General features: G+C 50.4%; 2 protein-coding genes across 11 annotated transcripts in view; both read right to left on the bottom strand.

Moving 5' to 3' along the window:
- The window catches only part of XXYLT1 (xyloside xylosyltransferase 1), a 33697-nt gene extending 22447 nt beyond the window's left edge, over nucleotides 1-11250 (bottom strand). Inside the window, exons 1-2 of the mRNA XM_048314226.1 lie at nucleotides 10842-11250; nucleotides 5087-5234 (exon numbers count right to left, since the gene is read on the bottom strand). Of these exons, the coding sequence (XP_048170183.1) occupies nucleotides 5087-5234; nucleotides 10842-11237 (544 nt within the window). The 5' untranslated portion in view covers nucleotides 11238-11250. The remainder of the gene's footprint in view (nucleotides 1-5086; nucleotides 5235-10841) is intronic.
- A 661-nt stretch (nucleotides 11251-11911) lies between these two features.
- ACAP2 (ArfGAP with coiled-coil, ankyrin repeat and PH domains 2) overlaps nucleotides 11912-17914 on the bottom strand; it is a 63948-nt gene continuing 57945 nt past the window's right edge. For all 10 annotated transcript variants that reach the window (XM_048314012.1, XM_048314017.1, XM_048314022.1 and 7 more), the window contains one exon: nucleotides 11912-16354. In XM_048314012.1, coding sequence (XP_048169969.1) covers nucleotides 16251-16354 — 104 coding nt within the window. In that variant the 3' untranslated portion in view covers nucleotides 11912-16250. The remainder of the gene's footprint in view (nucleotides 16355-17914) is intronic.

The following is a 17914-nucleotide window of genomic DNA, read 5'->3' as shown; positions in this document are numbered from 1 at the left end:
CATCCCTACAAAAGCAATCAACAATGTCTTCAGGATGCTGCCTGTGGGCTTTTCCAGAAGGACACTAGCAGAAGACAGTTACTTGTCACACTATTATTCCCGTACACAGACTGTTTACCTGGTACCCCTGTGCTTAACCCCTTCCCCCAGCTCCCAGGCTCTCCACCTTCACAGCCAGTGGCAGGAGTGCTCCAGGTGCACAGGCAAAGTGCCCTGAGAAAGCAGAGCACCGCTCAGTGCCTGCTCCAACACATCTCCTCGCTGGCCTTTGCCTTCCCTCCAGCTCTGCTCGGTGGGAAAGGCATAAGCTGATATTCACAGAGGCCTCTGTCTCCGGGCTGGTACTCCCAGAGCAGACAAAGGCTGATACCAGTTTCGTGGGAGACCAAGCCGGAGCCAGCAGCTGGATTCTGCTGCAAGCAGACCAAACCCCAGGCGACTGGGGCTTGGTCATTATCAGGCTGCTTGGACAAACATCATTATAATCTGGTCTATGCTTAACAATCAGTACAGCTGTTGATAATGAGCTGGAGAAATTGCCTTGTTCAGAGGCTGAGGCCAGGGAGACCACTGGACTTTCCATTGATCCTGATGTGTCACAGGCAGTGTCAGGACACCCGCTATGAAGCCAAAGGCACAGATCCCTGCTGGCAGTCACTTCCCCAGGCACAGTGCTGCTTATTCACCCACACCCCCCTGCTTTCTCCCACTACCCCCAGCTGTGTCCCTCCTGACGTGCTCCTGCACAGCTGGCAGCTCCAGGACCCACCGAGGCTTGCTGTCCATCACACAGCTGTCCGTGATTCCCTCATCCATGAGGCAGCCCAGCACCTACAACATCCTGCAGCAAGGAGCTCTACAGATCACCACACTCTTTTGAACACACTTCTCACCAACTTTGATGTCTCCCAGTTGTTGTACAAACTTCTGCCTCGTGTGGCTTCATGGACCACACCATAACCCCCTCAGCCAGCCCCCTTCCAGACTGGAGGGTCCCAGTCAGCCAGGCTTGTCCCACACAGAAGCCACTGCCCTCTCTAAACCTCTTTCATTTTTTAGCAACAGACCATGTTGATATGCCATAAATTTCAGCAACACATAATGATCAGTTCCTCTCTGTTCCCCTTCCTCATAGTTCCACATCTTTGTTTAGTCACACAGAAACTTACCCACTTCTCCCACTGCTGCTTAGTTCCCCTACAAGCCTCTGATGAACACATTTACCAAATTCACCTGCAGAACAAGCTCCAGAGTTTTCAGGCAGCAAGTACCCAGGTGCATCTTCAGCACCTGGAAGATGCAGCATGCTGCATGAGGGCTAACCTCACACCCAGTAGAGCCCAGGGGCCCTTTGCAACCCGTGCTCATCTTCCCACCCTTCATCACAGCTTCTGCCTTCAGGCTGGGCTGGACAGTGAGAGAGAAACCCTGAGAACTGCCGCTCATGCTGCCAGGGGGGAGGAGGATGCTGCTACTCCCCATGAACACAGCCAGCTGTTTGTACCAGCCAGGAAACCCTGCTGCCTCCAATTTGTCAAATACCATCTTCAGTCAATTCTTCTAAATACCCTCACTCCATGTGAAGCACGGTACCATCAGCCAGGTTTCAGAGCCTCCCCTGAGCTAATGAACTCCACTCCTCTGTCCAAGTTGGCAGAGATAAGCCACAAAGCTGCCTCTGTGTCATGTCTCCTTTTCCCTCTGCTCCTTATTCTCCCACAGGGCCATCTTGCTGTAGCACCATCAGCAACACCAATGGAGTTGAAGACTAAGTGGCAGTTTTCAAAGCTCTACCCAAGCTGCTGGATGCTGCTGGCTCTCCCTTGGCCCACCAGCTGCTGAGGATGACCACTTGTTAAACAACTTTTTTCTGAAAACTACCCGACGTGGGCCAAGAATGGCAGCCAAGAATTCCCTGGGGAGCTCCCAGCTTTCCCAGGCTGCCCTTCTGTCACCTCAACTCTTCCTCCCCTCACTTGTGGTACCAGGAGTCTGTCTCCAGACCTCGCCTGCCAGGCAGACCTGCCCAGCCATTACTCCTTCATGTATCCATAGAAGAGTGATAAAAAGCTTGCTGGGCCCCCTGCAGTTACACAGCTAAAATGCCAAGTGATAGAGGGATTGAAGCCAGTCAGGAAGGGAGAGGGCCCCTCTGGATGGGTATACTGAAAAGGAAAGTGAAAAGGTCCGGGTCTTTGTCCTCCCTTCTCCTCCTTGCACTGATGTGCAAGTCTCAAGACCATTTCATGCTGGCATTGTCCTCATCCTGGCAGCTCCTTCTAAGCCTGAACCTGCTTGTCCTCTCTGTGTAACTTTCCCATCAATCTTCTCCCCTCCCTTGCAGAACCATTCTGATGGATCAAGCCCCGCTCCAGCTCCCCGGGCCTGGCCACACCACATTAAAATGGGATTTATGAGCCTTGAGCACAGACAAGAGTTATGCAGTCTGCACTTCTGCATGCTGCATACCAACTCCCCAGCTGGTTTAAATCAGATTAACTCCACTGATGTAAGACATTTAAGGCAAGAGCATTCCATGATTTACACCAGCTAAGAAGCTGTTATATTATAACTTGGCAGCTGCAGGTTTTAGATTGAAAGTTTTTTGGGCAAAGATCCCAAGCAACAGTAAACGACAGAGCAGCTGAGTGGCAAACCTCATTTACCCTCAGTGCAATGTGCATGGAGCAAACATATGACTGAAAAAAGGCCCTAAAAAAATAAAAATAACCTGGTGTTCAGTTTCCAGTGCCATCGGTCTGCGAAGTCAATGCCCTGTCACAACCCATAGGCTCCAAACAAACCACTAAGTCATGATAGTGTGGAAATGCCTCCCTTCAAAAAATTATGTATTTGGTAAACTAAAGCCAGGCAATTTTAGTACAAAGGTTGCTTGCTACTGAAAAAAACCCCTATAGACTGATTAATGTAAATACAAACGAACACACCAGAGAGTTTAATATTCAGATCAGGGCCTTCATTTCTGCTAGAGGATGCTCAAGCTTCCAATCAGATCTGGATTCCACAAAAAAGTGGTGCTAATGCTATGGAGCCAGATGTGCTTGGAGAGATGCACAAAAAGACGCAGCACTCAGGGCAGAATACAGCATTCAAGGCAGAAGAAATGGCAAAGAAATGCACCAGGAATAATGATAACACTGCTTGAAAAAGAAGGTTTGGTCCTTTCTGCTCCAGCTTTCCAAAGTGACTTCTTCAGACCAGTAGATACTGGCTTGTCAGAGTGAGGAGGGCAGCAGAAGCCCAGCACCATTCTCACATCACCTGCAAGCCTGAGTGGGCAGCAGAGCTGCAGCCTTTCCTGATGCCTCCTCTTCGGTGCCGGCTGCACAGGGAGGGGGCCAGCAAGCCCCGCCAGCCTCATAAATCACCAGGCACCCAGCACAGTAAACCTGACCTCCCTTGCAAGGGAAATATAAATCAGCTTTACTAGCAGCTTCTGAAACAAAAACTAAACTCATGAAACTGTAAAAATGCCTCTTTAAACATCCTGTGCCCCAAACAGACCATTGAAAGCCCTGTCAGGCTGAGGGAGAGCAAACAAGCTTTCCAAGAGATGAGATGCCTCATGGGCTGATGAACTGAGAAAAGGCATTTAAGACTGAGCAGCTTCTTGCTGGCAGGCAGCACAACAGGGATATCTTTAGCACACAGTAAAGACAAGAGTAGGGAATCAGGAGGAGTGAATTAGCTAGCATTAATACCATCATTTGTATGCAGTGTACTTCAAAGCGCTCACAGTGCAGACAGCACCAGACACGCACAAAATTACCCAAGTCTGAGGGAGAGCCAAGTACAGCACATTGGCTGGAGCCCACAGAGTAATGATCAGTGAGCCTGGATGGGACCCTCAGGGCCACCACTGCCCCTCTGTTTAATGAGCTAGTGTGGGATGGCCATGCAGGGAGGACAGGGGCAAGTCCACAAAGGACAAAGGAAGGCTCACAAAGCAGAGCAGAGGTAGGAGCTCCTGGGTAGAGCCAAACTGAGACAGGACTCAGCAGGGGCACGGGATAGGTGTATCTGCTCACATCTCAGCAAGAGTGCACCTAAGACCCATGGGAGAAAGTCTGCAGGGAGTATTACAGCTGGGCAGAGGCTCCAGATGCCATGCAAGCTGCTGGTGCCACCAGTGCTAGCCCTGGGAACATGCACACATGTGGGAACAGGCCACCATTGTATGACATCTACAAACAACTTTGAGAGGCTGGTCACCTCTTCCTACGGCAGGTGTATGGCCAGGCAGGGTCCCGGGGCTCCTTGCCACCACTGCCACCCACAGCCTGCCATGCCCAAGGAGGACAAGTGACCAGCCCAGGAAGGGCTGCTGCCATCACCGGTGCGTCAGGCCAGCAAGGCAGCTGACAGGGAGAGCCCAGGGACCAGCACTGGGAATGAACAAGTAGGGCTGCAGGAGCGCCAGTGAAGGGGTTTGGAGCCCAAGGATACAACACCCTACTTGTGCAACCAAAGACTGGACAGGATGCTGGTTCCATGAAAGGCAACTGCACACAGCCATGGGGGAAAATGGCATCAACTGAGCCAAGTCCCTTCTGCCAGCTGCCTTTTTTTCTTGCAGATTTCTCGCTGTTTCTGCACTTGATAACAGCAGAGGCATAATAAGGAAACTTAAGTGATCAGTGGCTGTCAAGCAAAGTTTCCAAAAGCTCCCTAAAGCCAAGAGGCAAGACTCGACAACTACTCCCTGCTGATGCTCAAGAGTGCACAGCTACACCACAGACACACAGCACTTCTTTCTGCTGGCACCCCAAGGGGAAGGGGGCTGTAAACACACACAGAACAGGCCTGCTTGCTCCTGTCTCACCTCTCCTACCATCCCAGGGCATAAGGACAGGGCCAGCTGCCATATGACAAGAAGAACCTCCTGTCACTCATGCCAGTGGAGACCTGCATGTGGTCTTGGACTGATGGGTCCATCACTCTGCAGGAAGGAGGAGAATCCCAGGAGACCACCCCAAAAGCAGTGTTTCAAATAGCACCGGATAACATCTCTGTGCAGAAGAGAAACAGAGCCTGTGTTGCTGGAGGCAGCCCAGCAGAGACCTACCTTTGGGCATGATGCGATGCATTGCAACTGACAGGAAGAAGATGGAGTCACTGTAGTAGGTCCCCGATCCAGCGCTGAAGTGTCTCTGCATGGCCTCAACGATGGGAAACAGCTTTTCTGTCAGCTCATTCACATCGTGGACTATTACCTGGCAGAGACACCAGAAACACTGCTCAGCCGCCGCTTCTGGGGACAGGCCCAGCTCCAGCAGCCCTTGCTCAGCCCCAGCCAGCACAGGGCGAGGGGGGAGGCTGTTAAAGCACAAATAGTGCTGGTGGCACTGCAGCTACACAAAGGGGCCTGGCTGCACATCCTCTTGACGCATCCTCTTGACACAACAACCAGTCAAGTGCAGGGAAAGGAGGGAAGGACTTTTACAGCCATTTCGTGTAAGGTGAGCAGCGACTTGAATCCTCTCATACAACCAAGTGTGCTCCATGTTTTGGGGTATTTCTCTGGTCTGTTCCCACCGCCTGATGCAAGCACTTATCTGGTCTCCCATATGGAGTGCATCAGAAGAGGCGACAGTTTGCTCCAGGCTCTGGTATTCTGCCGATTAGAGCCAAGCCAGACCACGTCACTTACCCTGAGGACCAAGGCTTGCTCCCTGCTACAGAGGCAGGTTGTGACAGGGCCAGGGACACAGCCCGGATTTCCTGCTCCTCAGCTCGGCATGGAGGCAAGCTCTGCAGCACGTCCTGTCAGGGCTGCAGGGGGAAAGGGAGGACAGGCCGCAGCACGCTGATGAAAATCCAAACATCAGGAACTACAGCAGTGCCAAGCAACTTCTGTAGATGAATCTCAGCCTGCCTGTGCTGGAGCTTTGCTGGTGCTCAGCCAGCACTGCTCTGCATCCCCCAGCCCTGCGGGAGCCCATGCACCAGCACGGGCCCTGGCACGCCTGTGCCAGCCGTGGCTATGTCCCAGAAACAGGAGCAACCCCAAATGCACCTTATCAGCTACTGAAATTTTACAAGCTTCAAAGTCCAATGAACAGGAACTTTCATGCAGCTCATTATACCCACAGAAGGATACAGGTCACTGAATCACAAAAGATAATGAGAGGGATTTTGAGGATAATTAGGAGAGATGAGGGACATGACCCCGGTGCAGATAAGGGGGAGTGCAGGAACTTGAGTGTGGAAACTCGAGGTCGTGATGCCTTCTTCAGGTCAGGGAAAGCAGGAAAAGCCTTGTTGGAGCTAAAGTCCAGCGAGGACATGACATTGCAGCAGTACTTGAATTTTGGATAGGGGAACCTATCCTCCTTGTTTGCGGGATGCCAAGACACTTCCACAAGTTGGCCCTGCCCTCAAAAGGGAACTCAAACCACAATCTTTGTAGGTCCTCTTCAACGGTTCTATGGTGTCACTTCTTTTCCCTACTACAACTTCATCTGCTTAAGAACAAGGAGCCCTGCACTATACATTCAAAACATGCAGGATAGAGCATTTGCTTTTTAAATTTTTTTTTTAATTAAAAGAAAACCTAAACCAAGCCAAATGCTTCAGAGGAGAAGGTGGCTCTGAGCCTGTGCTGGTGCAATGACCATCCTCACTATGGGGTGCATAAGGGGCTGCTTCAATGCCCAGCAAGGGGGGTGCAGAGATGGAGGCAGTGAGCAGTCTGGAGGTTGTTCCTTCCACAGCCTTTTACAGAACACACTGCCCAGACCAAAGTGCTCTCACAGCAGAGAGGAGCTCGCTGGAAACGGGCCTGTGCTCGTGGCACCGCAGTATGCTGAACATGGTGAGGTGATGGGCCTGTCCTGGCACTGGCCAGGATGGCTGAGCCCACGGCAGGACACCACTGGAAGACCGGCACAGCTGAGTCCCTATGGCCCTGTCCTGGGGAGGGCGCCCTAAACACCCACGCTTGGCCCCGGCCCTTGCCATCAGCCAGGTGCTGTGGAGCCCTCATGCAGGCTCTGTGGCCAGCACGTCCCTCGGCAGGGCGGCCCCACTGCTGCTGTCCCGGCTGCTGGGCTCCGAGCCAAGGCCTGCAGCAGAACAGCAGGAAAAACACAGAACAACGTGTACCAGGAAAGTGCACTGGGAGAGCTCATCAGGAGCCACACCTGGCTTTGGATAGCACAGCATAGCCCCCAAGACACTGCAGGGGAGGAAACTCTGTTACCGGTACCGTTAGGCAGCACCTCGCCCTGGCCCTGCCGAGCTGCGTGGTTGGTTGTGCCATCGTGGTGACACCGGCTCTGACAAGCAGGACAGCAGCCACCCCAGGTGACCAAACAAGCAAGCCACCACTACTCTCCAGGTGCAAAGACACTGACAGCCTGTGCATGGAACTGAGCACCACCAGCATGGGAATGTACGATGCTCTGCTCCCAGCCCAGCTTGGCACAGGCAGCTTTAGGGTCTGGCTGGACTGGAGAAGCATAGAAGAGAAATACAGCACCTGTAACCAGCCTTCTGCATCCAGCAAAGGCAGCCTGAGGTGTGTGCAGTACATAGGAAAGGGGGAAAAATGTCAAACCAACTCCAGTCACCTCTGAAGTGAGCACACTGCCAAGCACCAGTGGACAAAAGTTATGGGAGAGATACTCCTGAAACTCCAGACACAGCATCATCTGCCTTCCCACTCCTGCCAAAGAAAACAGGAAAATTTGTCTTTTGCCCACCCTTTTGTACTTCTGCAAAGCAAACTCCTGAACAGCTGAATTTTCTCCTGTAGCCACAGGCCAGGTCGCCTCTCTGGGACTGTGAGGGCTTCCTCCCTTCTCACTGCTGACTTTAGCACAGCTTGTTGATCTGCTGCTAATTTTGTACTTCATTATTTATTTGTGTAACAGCTTTTAGTAAATCCCTGTAGCTAAATCCGACCACATTTGCTGAGGACATTAAGAAAAGTAAGTTCTAAGGGTTTCCTGTACAAACACAGTATTATAAACACACGTCCCGCACTGATAAAAGGCCCTTTCTATTGATTCACTAGGAAAAAACAACCTGCATTTCTTTTCCCTTTAACCTTCCCTCCTTTCCCATGTTGGGTCTCCTTGCAGGTCTCCACAAGCACAGTGTTGTTACAGCCACCCAAGCAACCACCCCAGCAGCATCGTTCGTGGGGCTCATCTGAACAGGGAACCAGGATGAGTAGAGAGCCGAACGTGTAGTTCGTATTGCGGCAGGGAAATGGAATCAATAAGCGATAGGAATCGCACAAGGAGTCACAGCACACAGCCTGGAGTGGCAGGAAACGGGGCGAGCGGGGGCTCTCTGTAAGCAGTGTCGGCCGAGGCCGGTCCAGGCTCGCTGCCGGGCACCTCCCGCTGGCCGGGGGGCGGGAGAGGCTGCAGAGATCCCCCTGCCACCCGCGTGCGGGACACGGTCTCTGCGACTGCTGTCACAAAGCCCGGTAAGAGCCCCCACGAGGCCCCGCACGGGCAGCACGGCCGCGGGCTGGCTCCTCCCTCCGCCCCCGGCCGCACACGCGGAGCACGAGCTCCCTCTGCTGCCGCCGCCCGGCCGCGCTCCCGGCGGCACAGCTGGGACACATCTGCGACACATCTGCACAGCCAGCGGCAGGGGTGACGCCACGCAGCGACTGCCCACGCCCGGACAGCCCTGCCCTGCTGGGTCCGGTGCCTACGCTGCTGCCACGCACCCACCGCCTGCACCCCACAGCCCCTCTGCGCTCACTCTCTGCACACTGGCCCCGGGCTCCAGCCGGCTGCTTCAGTCTCCAGGAGACTTTGAAAGTCACCGAATCTGCCTAGGGAGAGAGAAAAGCTGCCCACAACCTTCCCCAAAGGTTACGATCCATGTCTGACTCTGGGCTTCACTCTAACAGAGGAGCCAACTGATCCCAGCTTTGCCAGGATGTGAGGGCAAGGGCAGTTTCAGAAGCGGGGCCTGAATCGCTTCCTCATGAAGAAAAAGTTCAGGGGGTTTTATCAGTCCTGTCTCAGTGCCCCCTGAGCACTTTATCAAGCATTATCTCTGGGCCTGTGCTAGGAAGACAGCATAAGAACCAGGAGAGTGCTCAGCGCACACCAAGAAAAGCAGTAAACAAGAGGTCTCAGGGTGGAGAGGGGTTACTGCTGGAGCTACTTGAACATCAGTATCAATCACCTTCAACAATTAACAGTGGTACCGAAAGTCCAAGGTAGGCAGAAGTTCCCTCCTGGTAAAGAAGAGGAATGGGGTAGGCTACAGCAAGAATAAAGAGGTGCTGTCATCTGCTGGTATTCCAGAAACTGGCACAGGATTAGGGGCAAGGCTGCATGCTTGAGAAGCAGAACAGCTTCTGCTCTGTACCTAAAAGCAGAGAAACGACTGATCCAAATCATAGTGCCAACCATAGGCTAGCCAGTGAAACCAGGATACATCAGGGTCTGCCAGGAAAGAGGGAAGAAGCTGTCCCACTGAGCAGATCTCAGTGAGATCTCACCTGAGTCCTCCAGATCATGCTGCCTGCTTACACCCAGGAAATCAGTTCTGGTGCCAGACACACTCCAGGTTTCACTGTGACTCCACAGGCACCTACAGACAGGGGCCCATCCATAACAGAAAAATCACTTTATGCCTCTAACTCCAACTCCCAGCCCATGTTGCCCTGGAGAAGTGAGGCTGGCAAGGCTGCCCGAAGGGAAGCTTCTTTCCCAGAGGGGCAGATGGCAGTAAGGCAGCCACACATTAAGGGGTGACAGCAAGGGATGGAGACACCATGGTGGCCTGGGAGTCCTCCCACTCCAGGGGGCATACCACCACAAACCTGAGCTGCGCTGTTGCGCCACATCAGCACTGCACCATCATGGGGCAGTCGGTCCACCCCGCTGTGGAGTGCAGGAATCCTCCTGAGGGAGCTGTGCATGCTCTCCAGACAGCCAAGCACTGCTGCATGGTGTGGGTGTCCCATCATGGGTACATGACCTGACTGAGGGCCAGCACTAGGAAAGGGCTTGTTTAAAGAAAACGAGTGGTAAGATTATTTACCAGGAAAGTGTCTGTATGAACAATGTTAAGGTTACACTTCGAGTTACATCTTGGCAGAGTTCAGCTAATATGAAATACAGGAAATATGAGCAATAAAAGTTACAGCAGGACTAGGGGACACTTTCAAGCAATGTTCTGCAGCAGCACCTCAGGACAGGGGAGTCCAGGTTACCTGGAATCTCTGAACTTAATAACCCTCCAGTTTTCAGAAACCCGTTTAATGCGAGAAAAGCCTGATTTTACATGAACTGCACTGGCTGGTTTTGGGAGGCAGAACCGTTTCCCTGGCAGTAGGAACATTCACATGTAGATGCTCTCCAGCCCCTGCAGGCTCTCCACTCCCACTCTCAAGAGCCACTACCAGCAGGCCAACCTCCTCTTCTGATCGGGAAGCCATCGAGATATAAGCACACGTGGTCCTCGTGTCGAGATGCTGAAGCAGGACTAGCAACAGGGTCTGTAGGAGAGCAGCACTGCTTAGAGTAACGGCTCCTCTCCAGCACAGGCGGAGTGCCCGAGGTGTTCCCAGGCCACGCTGCTGCCCAGTCCCACTTCAGAATCACTGAGCTGCACCAGGACACCTCCCTACCCTCAGGCAGCAGCCGCGGGGATGCAGAACAAGCCCCTCAAGATTCCCGAGACTAGGGAGCAATGGGAGCTGGCACACGGGCTGTTAGTTGAGGGAGCTCCTTCCCGCTGGACTGCTGTTCCCAGTGTCCCGCGGGAAGACCACACAGGACGCCCCGGCCGAGCCCCCCGCTCGCTCCCCGCGGGCCCGGCCCGCCCCTCGGCCCCCCGCGCACCTGGTGGCGGAAGGCGGCGCCGCGCAGCAGGTCCCGCAGCAGCCCGAGGCCGATGTCCCGGCTGGCGCCCTCGGTGACGAGGTGGAGGTGCAGCACATCGGCGGCGCCCAGGCGGCCGTGCCGCAGCAGCGAGCGCAGCGCCGCCTGCGCCTTGTCGCGGAGCGCGGGGCTGCGCTCCGCCTTGGTGAACATGAAGAGGAGGTGCAGCCCGCGGGGCCCCGGGCCGGCCGGGGCGGGCGGCGTGGCGCGCAGGCGGCGGGTGGCGCTGGAGAAGGTCTCGCCGCCGCCGCCCAGGTAGTAGAAGGCGCAGACGGCCACGGCCGCGGCCGCCGCCAGGGCCGCGGGCTGCGGGCAGCGCACCCAGCCCCGGCGCGCCGAGCCCCGCAGCGCCGCCATGGCGGGGCGGCCCCGGCCCGGCACCGCCCCCGGCACGGCACCGCCCCGGCCCCGCCCCCGCCCCGGCCCCCGCCCCCGGCCCGCCCCCGGCCCGGCACCGCCCCCGCCCCGGCCCCGCCCCCGCCCCGGCCCCGCCCCCGGCCCCGGCCCCGCCCCCGGCCCCGCCCCCGCCCCCGGCCCCGCCCCCGGCCCGGCCCCGGCCCCGGCCCCGCCCCGGCCCCGCCCCCGGCCCGGCCCCGGCCCCGGCCCCGCCCCGGCCCCGCCCCCGGCCCGGCCCCGGCCCCGGCCCCGCCCCCGGCCCCGCCCCCGGCCCCGGCCCCGCCCCCGGCCCCGGCCCCGCCCCCGGCCCCGGCCCCGCCCCCGGCCCCGGCCCCGCCCCCGGCCCCGGCACCGCCCCCGGCCCCGGCACCGCCCCCGGCCCCGGCACCGCCCCCGGCCCCGGCACCGCCCCCGGCCCGGCCCCGCCCCCGGCCCCGGCACCGCCCCCGGCCCGGCACCGCCCCCGGCCCCGGCACCGCCCCCGGCCCCGGCACCGCCCCCGGCCCCGGCACCGCCCCCGGCCCGGCACCGCCCCCGGCCCCGGCACGGCCCCGCCCGCCCCGAGCCGGGCACGGCCCAACTGCAGGGCGGGGACGCGGCCGGGCCGCCCCGGGACAACGACAGACTACAGAAACTACAGTCAAGTTTTAGATACAAAGTCTACAGCCGTACATAACGCGAAGGAGGGCGGGGTATACAATCCGTACAGTTACAGCTTAGAGGGGGAAGGGTTCTTTACATTTTACTGCTGGAATGCTTAAAAAACACCGAGTACAGAGGAACGCGCAGAGAGAAAAACAAAAGTTCATTATTTCGGAGAGTGTAATGTCTCTGCTTGAGGAAACAATGATTTCTTGGCGATTTCTGTCAAAACATGGAAAACTCAGGATCCTAACAGAAAAGTGAGTGGAATTTTCCTCCTCTATCATCTCCTTCCATGGGAAGAGAAACAAGAAAATACTGTACACAGAAAGATAAAGCAAGCATATGAAAGGGGATATACCAAAGTGGTACACTCATCCTTTTCCCCAGTAGTGCCTTTCCAGAGTTGTCCCTGTTTTAAAACTGTGCCTTTGTGTAAGCACAGCAGCAAGGCATGTTGGCTGTCAGGCTGCACAAGCCATAAACTCTTAACTTGGGAAAAAGTGTCTATAACAAATGGGCAGAGATTGTAGCCTGAAAAACCAATTCTCATAATACTTTGTGTAATAAAGAATCAGAATAATCAGCTCAGTCCTTTTGACACTGTGAAAATATCACGTCCTTTGTACTTACATATTTGCAGTTTCATCAAAGGGTCGTTTCATAGTCACTGCGTTATTTGAGATTCTCAAGATGAAGCAACAGAAGTAACATCCACAATTTAAAACAGATGGCTGCAGAGAAGCACCGAAGTCCTGGAAACATGGCATCAACCCTCTGCTTGTTCTAGTTCTCACCTTTTTAGTTTAGTGCTACAAAGTTTTTTCTCTGTCCAGGAGAGCTAGTCATTTGAACAACACACGTGTACTGATGTCATAATGCAAAACAAGAGAAACTTCCTCTTGTATAGGGGATTTGCTGACAGCAGTTGGAAGGTCTGGTTGCATTTTCTAAAACTATTTCAGCTCAGTATAAAAACAGGTAAAATATAAAACCCCACAGAGTGAAAAATGCAGTATTGATACAGGATCCTTTAGCACTCTAACATTAAAAGCCATGAATGGTACAATCCAAAATCTCCAAAATCAGTGGAAAGACTGCTACTGGTATCAGTGACTTCCTGAATTAGGTTCTAGTGGGCAGAGAGCCTGAAGTCCACAATGTACTAATGAGCACCTGGAACATGCATCCATCAGATTGCAATGTGGGCTGTTTGTGAAAGCAAAAAAATACCTCTACCATCTACTGCTTTCACCCAAATTCACGTGAACAAATTCCAGCTAACACAAGTAGTGGCGTAACTCAGTATGATAATTCATAAATTTAAGTTTATATGGACTGTACTGACATTAATAGAAAACATGAAACCTTATGACCAGTCAAAACAATTGATACCACTAATGAGCCACCACAGACACTATTTTAATCAACATGCAATGGACGTAAGTTACACCTCTGAAATCAAGATGCATTAGAATGCATGTTGACTTCCTCAACATTTGTTGTTTCAAGAGGCTTGGAACACATGATCTCTAAATAGGAAAGATATTATACTATGGTTCAACAGGCTAATGTAGAAAATTACTAAAAATCCAGGTGAAAGATGGTTTTTAAATGTGTTAGGAATATTCTGCTTTGTCCCTCACAAATTAAAACCTACTATATTTCATACCTACAGAGAAACATGAACTGGAATTGAACCTTTCCATTGCCTGGTACAAAGTACAAGATGTTAACCCACAATGGAACCTTACTGCCTACTATTCTGCTTAGATTCACTTTTGTAATAGGAATGGAATTTCTTAATATTACTGAGCAGAAGATTAACATGAGTCAAAACTCAATATGGAATCCAGATCTTCAGAGCCATGGTGATAATCACACTACTGGGGGCTGAATCCTGTGAGTCACAGAGGCTCTGGATGGAACATGGAGCCTGCACGAGCCTGGTGAGACTGAGCCATCAACACATTCCATGTAACTCAATGGTATTTTAATTTCTGCTGATGAGCAACATGTCACCATTGCACCTGACCTGAAAAAGGCTCTAACTGAGTGCAGTTTATACTGGACATCCTACCATACCTGAAAGGACAAGGGAACAAGGCTGCAGAATCACAAGTGACACACCTACTCCCTGAGCCATTAAAACTCCAGCGCTCCTGACAAGTCTCACAACCTGTCAATCAGGTCTGTGATTCATCCCTTAGCATAGACAGACTGATACTGTTTCCCAGAGAGATGAAACTCAGGAATGCAACACACGGATCTGTAGAGCTACAGGGAAGCAACTTCTTAGTCTAGAGAAGTCATCCCGCAAAATTTGTCAGAGAGATTTTGTGGCTAGGGAAGAAGTCACCAGTGGAGATTTGAAGTAAATGTCTCAGACCTTTTTTCCAGCAGCCTGGACTGAGACAGCAATTATGCCACTAAGCTTTAGGCAGCTTTACATTCCAGCCAATCACACTATACACTGCCTGCCAGCCAGGCTGGGAAAGACAAACATTTAGAAAAGCCTATGTCTACGCTGTATATTATGCAGTCATATCTTACATTGTCCCATCTGTACACCAGGAATCTTACTTTCTCTAAGATCTACTAAAACACCCATTTGCTGGTAAATACTGCTGATTAGGAAGTATATTATAATTTCATAGCTATTTAAAAACTAGCTTACTAAAAATTACTGCTTACCGGTGATATCCTTAAGTTTCTTATTATTCAGACTAAATGCACACTTTAAATGGGCAGAATCTGCTTTTCCTACCATAATTAGACCACATACAAAGCAAGAACTGTCTTGTAAGATTCTTCTGCTTGGAAACAAAATCCATTGGACAATTCTACAACACTACTAATTCTGTAGAAATAACAATATGCAGATTTGATACATTATTATACATTTGATGCAAAATTACAAATGTTTGAAATACCTTCTTAAAATTTAACATGCCAGAAAATTTACCATAGTTTACAGATTTCAATTTGGTTTATCCCAGTTTTGCTTATCTTTCCTTGGAGAAAAGCCAATTCGTTTCCTAAATACACTTAAACAGCAGGTTAACATAATGCCACAGCTATTAGGATCACTGACAACTCACATTGATACTATGCCAGCTAAAAACTCTGCTTAAGTTGTCTCCACAGGGCAGACAAATAGAGGATAAAGAATTGCATCTGCTGGTTTGGGGTTTAGGGGGATTATCTAGGTATAAATAACCTGATATAAAAGCATATATCTAGAGAAGCCTTTTATACATGCACATGGGCGGAGTGGGGCTCACCACTGAATAAAGCAAATTGTCATCACTGCAGATTATACAAGGGCTACTGCTTCCTCATATAAAGGATTGATTGGCCTAAATTTAGGGTGGCTGCAAGACATGAGACTTATACTGAGCTTACGGCTAGTAGTGAGAACAGCAAAAAGTAGAAACAGCCTTTTTACAAATATTCTACACAAACTTCGTTGGCTCAATATTTACTTTCATGTCTCAAGTTTCAAGTTTTCATGTCAAAATACTACAAACAAACCCCACATCATGTCCAAAAGGATTAAGTTTATTTTTCATGAAAGGTTCCACATACTCATTTAGAAGGATACTTGCTGCACTGAAAGTTTAATTTAAGAGGAGAAGAAAAACAAAAAATAAAAGGAAAATGGACTGCTCTTAGGAGTTTGGTCCCCAGGATATATCCCTTTGTGACTGACCTGCAGTCACCAGCATAAAGGCCAGCCTGGTGCTAGAGCTTCCACTGTGAAAGAGCTTGCAAAAGGGCAGGAGTTATCACATCTGCTATGAACAGCCTACCTCTAACCAGAGTCAGCATAGGAACAAGAGAATCTCTTGAGCTGCAGCCCTACAAATGGAAGGACAACTCAGTAAGTCATTACCCAATTTCCCTTCCAAACAGTCCCAGAAAATGCAACCCAGACCTTCTTGTCAGAGGCACATTCTCTATGGCAACAGGGGGACAGATGACAGTGGATGATACTGGGTAGCAAAGCTGCTGTGACCATCCTGCAGTCGGAGCCCGCAGCGCTCCAGCCGTGCTCTGCCACCTCCGAGTGCGAGCTGCAAACGCTGGACATGTAACAGGCTGCTTTACACTGAGCTAGCAGGTACTCAGGGGTTTTAAACATCTTCAGCTGCTGAGGTATATGTACTGTACAACATAAACCAACTCATACATTTCCCCAGCTACCACAATCTAAAGCTACATTGGAGTGGTCATTTTATCCAAACTATCTAACAAAATGCATACAATTCATTCTGTTACAATGAAAAAAGACTTGCACTATAAGCTTCAGGTTCTTTTCCTTCTTGATACTTAAGACTTCTGGGAATCTGACTGCTGGAAGCGGTTTAACTTCTCTGGATTATTTGATGCCATTTGAGAAAAGTCACGAAAAATGTCCTGATAAATTTCATCTCCTAGGTAGAAAAGAAAAAGGAAACTATTTTAAACATTTGTGATAATCAACATCATCCACCATTGCACAAGTGTCCTATTGTGCTAACAATTACTGTGTAACACTTATTCATGTATGAAGACTGCTTCTAGATGGAGTGATGCTGATGTGAACTCTGAGGGACTGGTTAATTGCATGCATGTTCTGTAGAAGCAAATTAAACAAAGCCAAACTATACCTGAAATAGTACCTCACAGGCAGCCACACAGAGGAAAGTTCAGAGTTAGAAAGGAAAAGTAAAGCACTTTAAAGCAACTTAAAAAGAAAAAAATATTTATTAGCCATTAAAGAATAAAATCCTTGTTTTTGCAAGGAACTGTTAACCAAGATTCTCTACAGAAAAATAGAATTATGGCATAAATAAAGATTTACTCAGAAACAGAGATCAGAATTCTTACAGCCAAACAGAACTCTCCAGGAAAGAAATAATCAGCAAGCAATAATATATATGTATATATAAGCAATCTTAAGAAGATAAACTATTGTTCATAAATTATTTTGGTGTATTCAGCAAATATAAAATTTCTACATTCATTTCATCTACATCTTTCATTACATTTTTCAGTTTGAGCTATAAGAACAATGATACTTCCCTTAAAAATCTTTTTTTTTTTAAATCTTCACCCTTTGTGCTTAAACACAGCTCTACTACTAGAACATATTCCAAAATGTGTTCCCTCCCTCTCCCTGTCTACACAGGAAAACACATTCAGGAGTAATTACTTCTTGAGTCATTGCCAAGTCATTTTTTTGCCACTTTAAAATGGACATTTTTACATTCATTTTCACATTCTTTCATCTGTTGGAGCATTTTGGGCCTTGAGTTCAAGTCCTGTTTTAAAACACTAACCATACCCTTTTGTCTTCAAAAGGAATTAAATGCATCAAACATTTGGTTGGGTCAGGAACTATGCAGCCATCCAAATTTTACAGTCTTCCCAACACAGACGGCCACACAGGACACAAGATCCCAGCACTACTGTTTCTTGCTGACAGCTTGATTAATAGCATGACAAAGAAATCAACCCAAAATCTCATCATGTATGTTGAATATGAAGATTTTTTTTTTTTCTAACATGATTGTGGAAGAAAAGCATGTTTTTATGCTTAAAAGTTTGCACTACTGGGAAAAGGTACATTGTTTTGTTTTTCCATTTTTTAATGCACATTTCCAATTTCAAAACTATTATTCTTTTGGAGATGAGACTCCAGTCTTTTAAAAACACTTTCACAAATAATAACTGACCTTCCAGGAATATTTAACAGTGCAGTGACACAATTCTTCCCAAACTTTAAAAGATTAATACATTCAAAACTGCTCTACTAGGAAAAGTCACTTCTAGAGAAATTCCCTTTTGGTTTTCAGATTTAATTTCAAGTATGGTGCCCCTGCCCATGGCAGGGAGGTTGGAACTAGATGATCTTTAAGGTCCCTTCCAACCTTAAAGGTCAATTCTGTGATTCTGTGTTCTAGAGATGAAGCAGGCACAGGACAGGTTTTATTGAAACAGCTTGTGAGAAC

This window comes from Corvus hawaiiensis, chromosome 10 (genome assembly GCF_020740725.1).
Source record: "Corvus hawaiiensis isolate bCorHaw1 chromosome 10, bCorHaw1.pri.cur, whole genome shotgun sequence".
NCBI lineage: Eukaryota > Metazoa > Chordata > Aves > Passeriformes > Corvidae > Corvus > Corvus hawaiiensis.
Note: the sequence above shows the minus strand (reverse complement) of the source record. Positions and strands in the feature narration are given on the sequence as shown.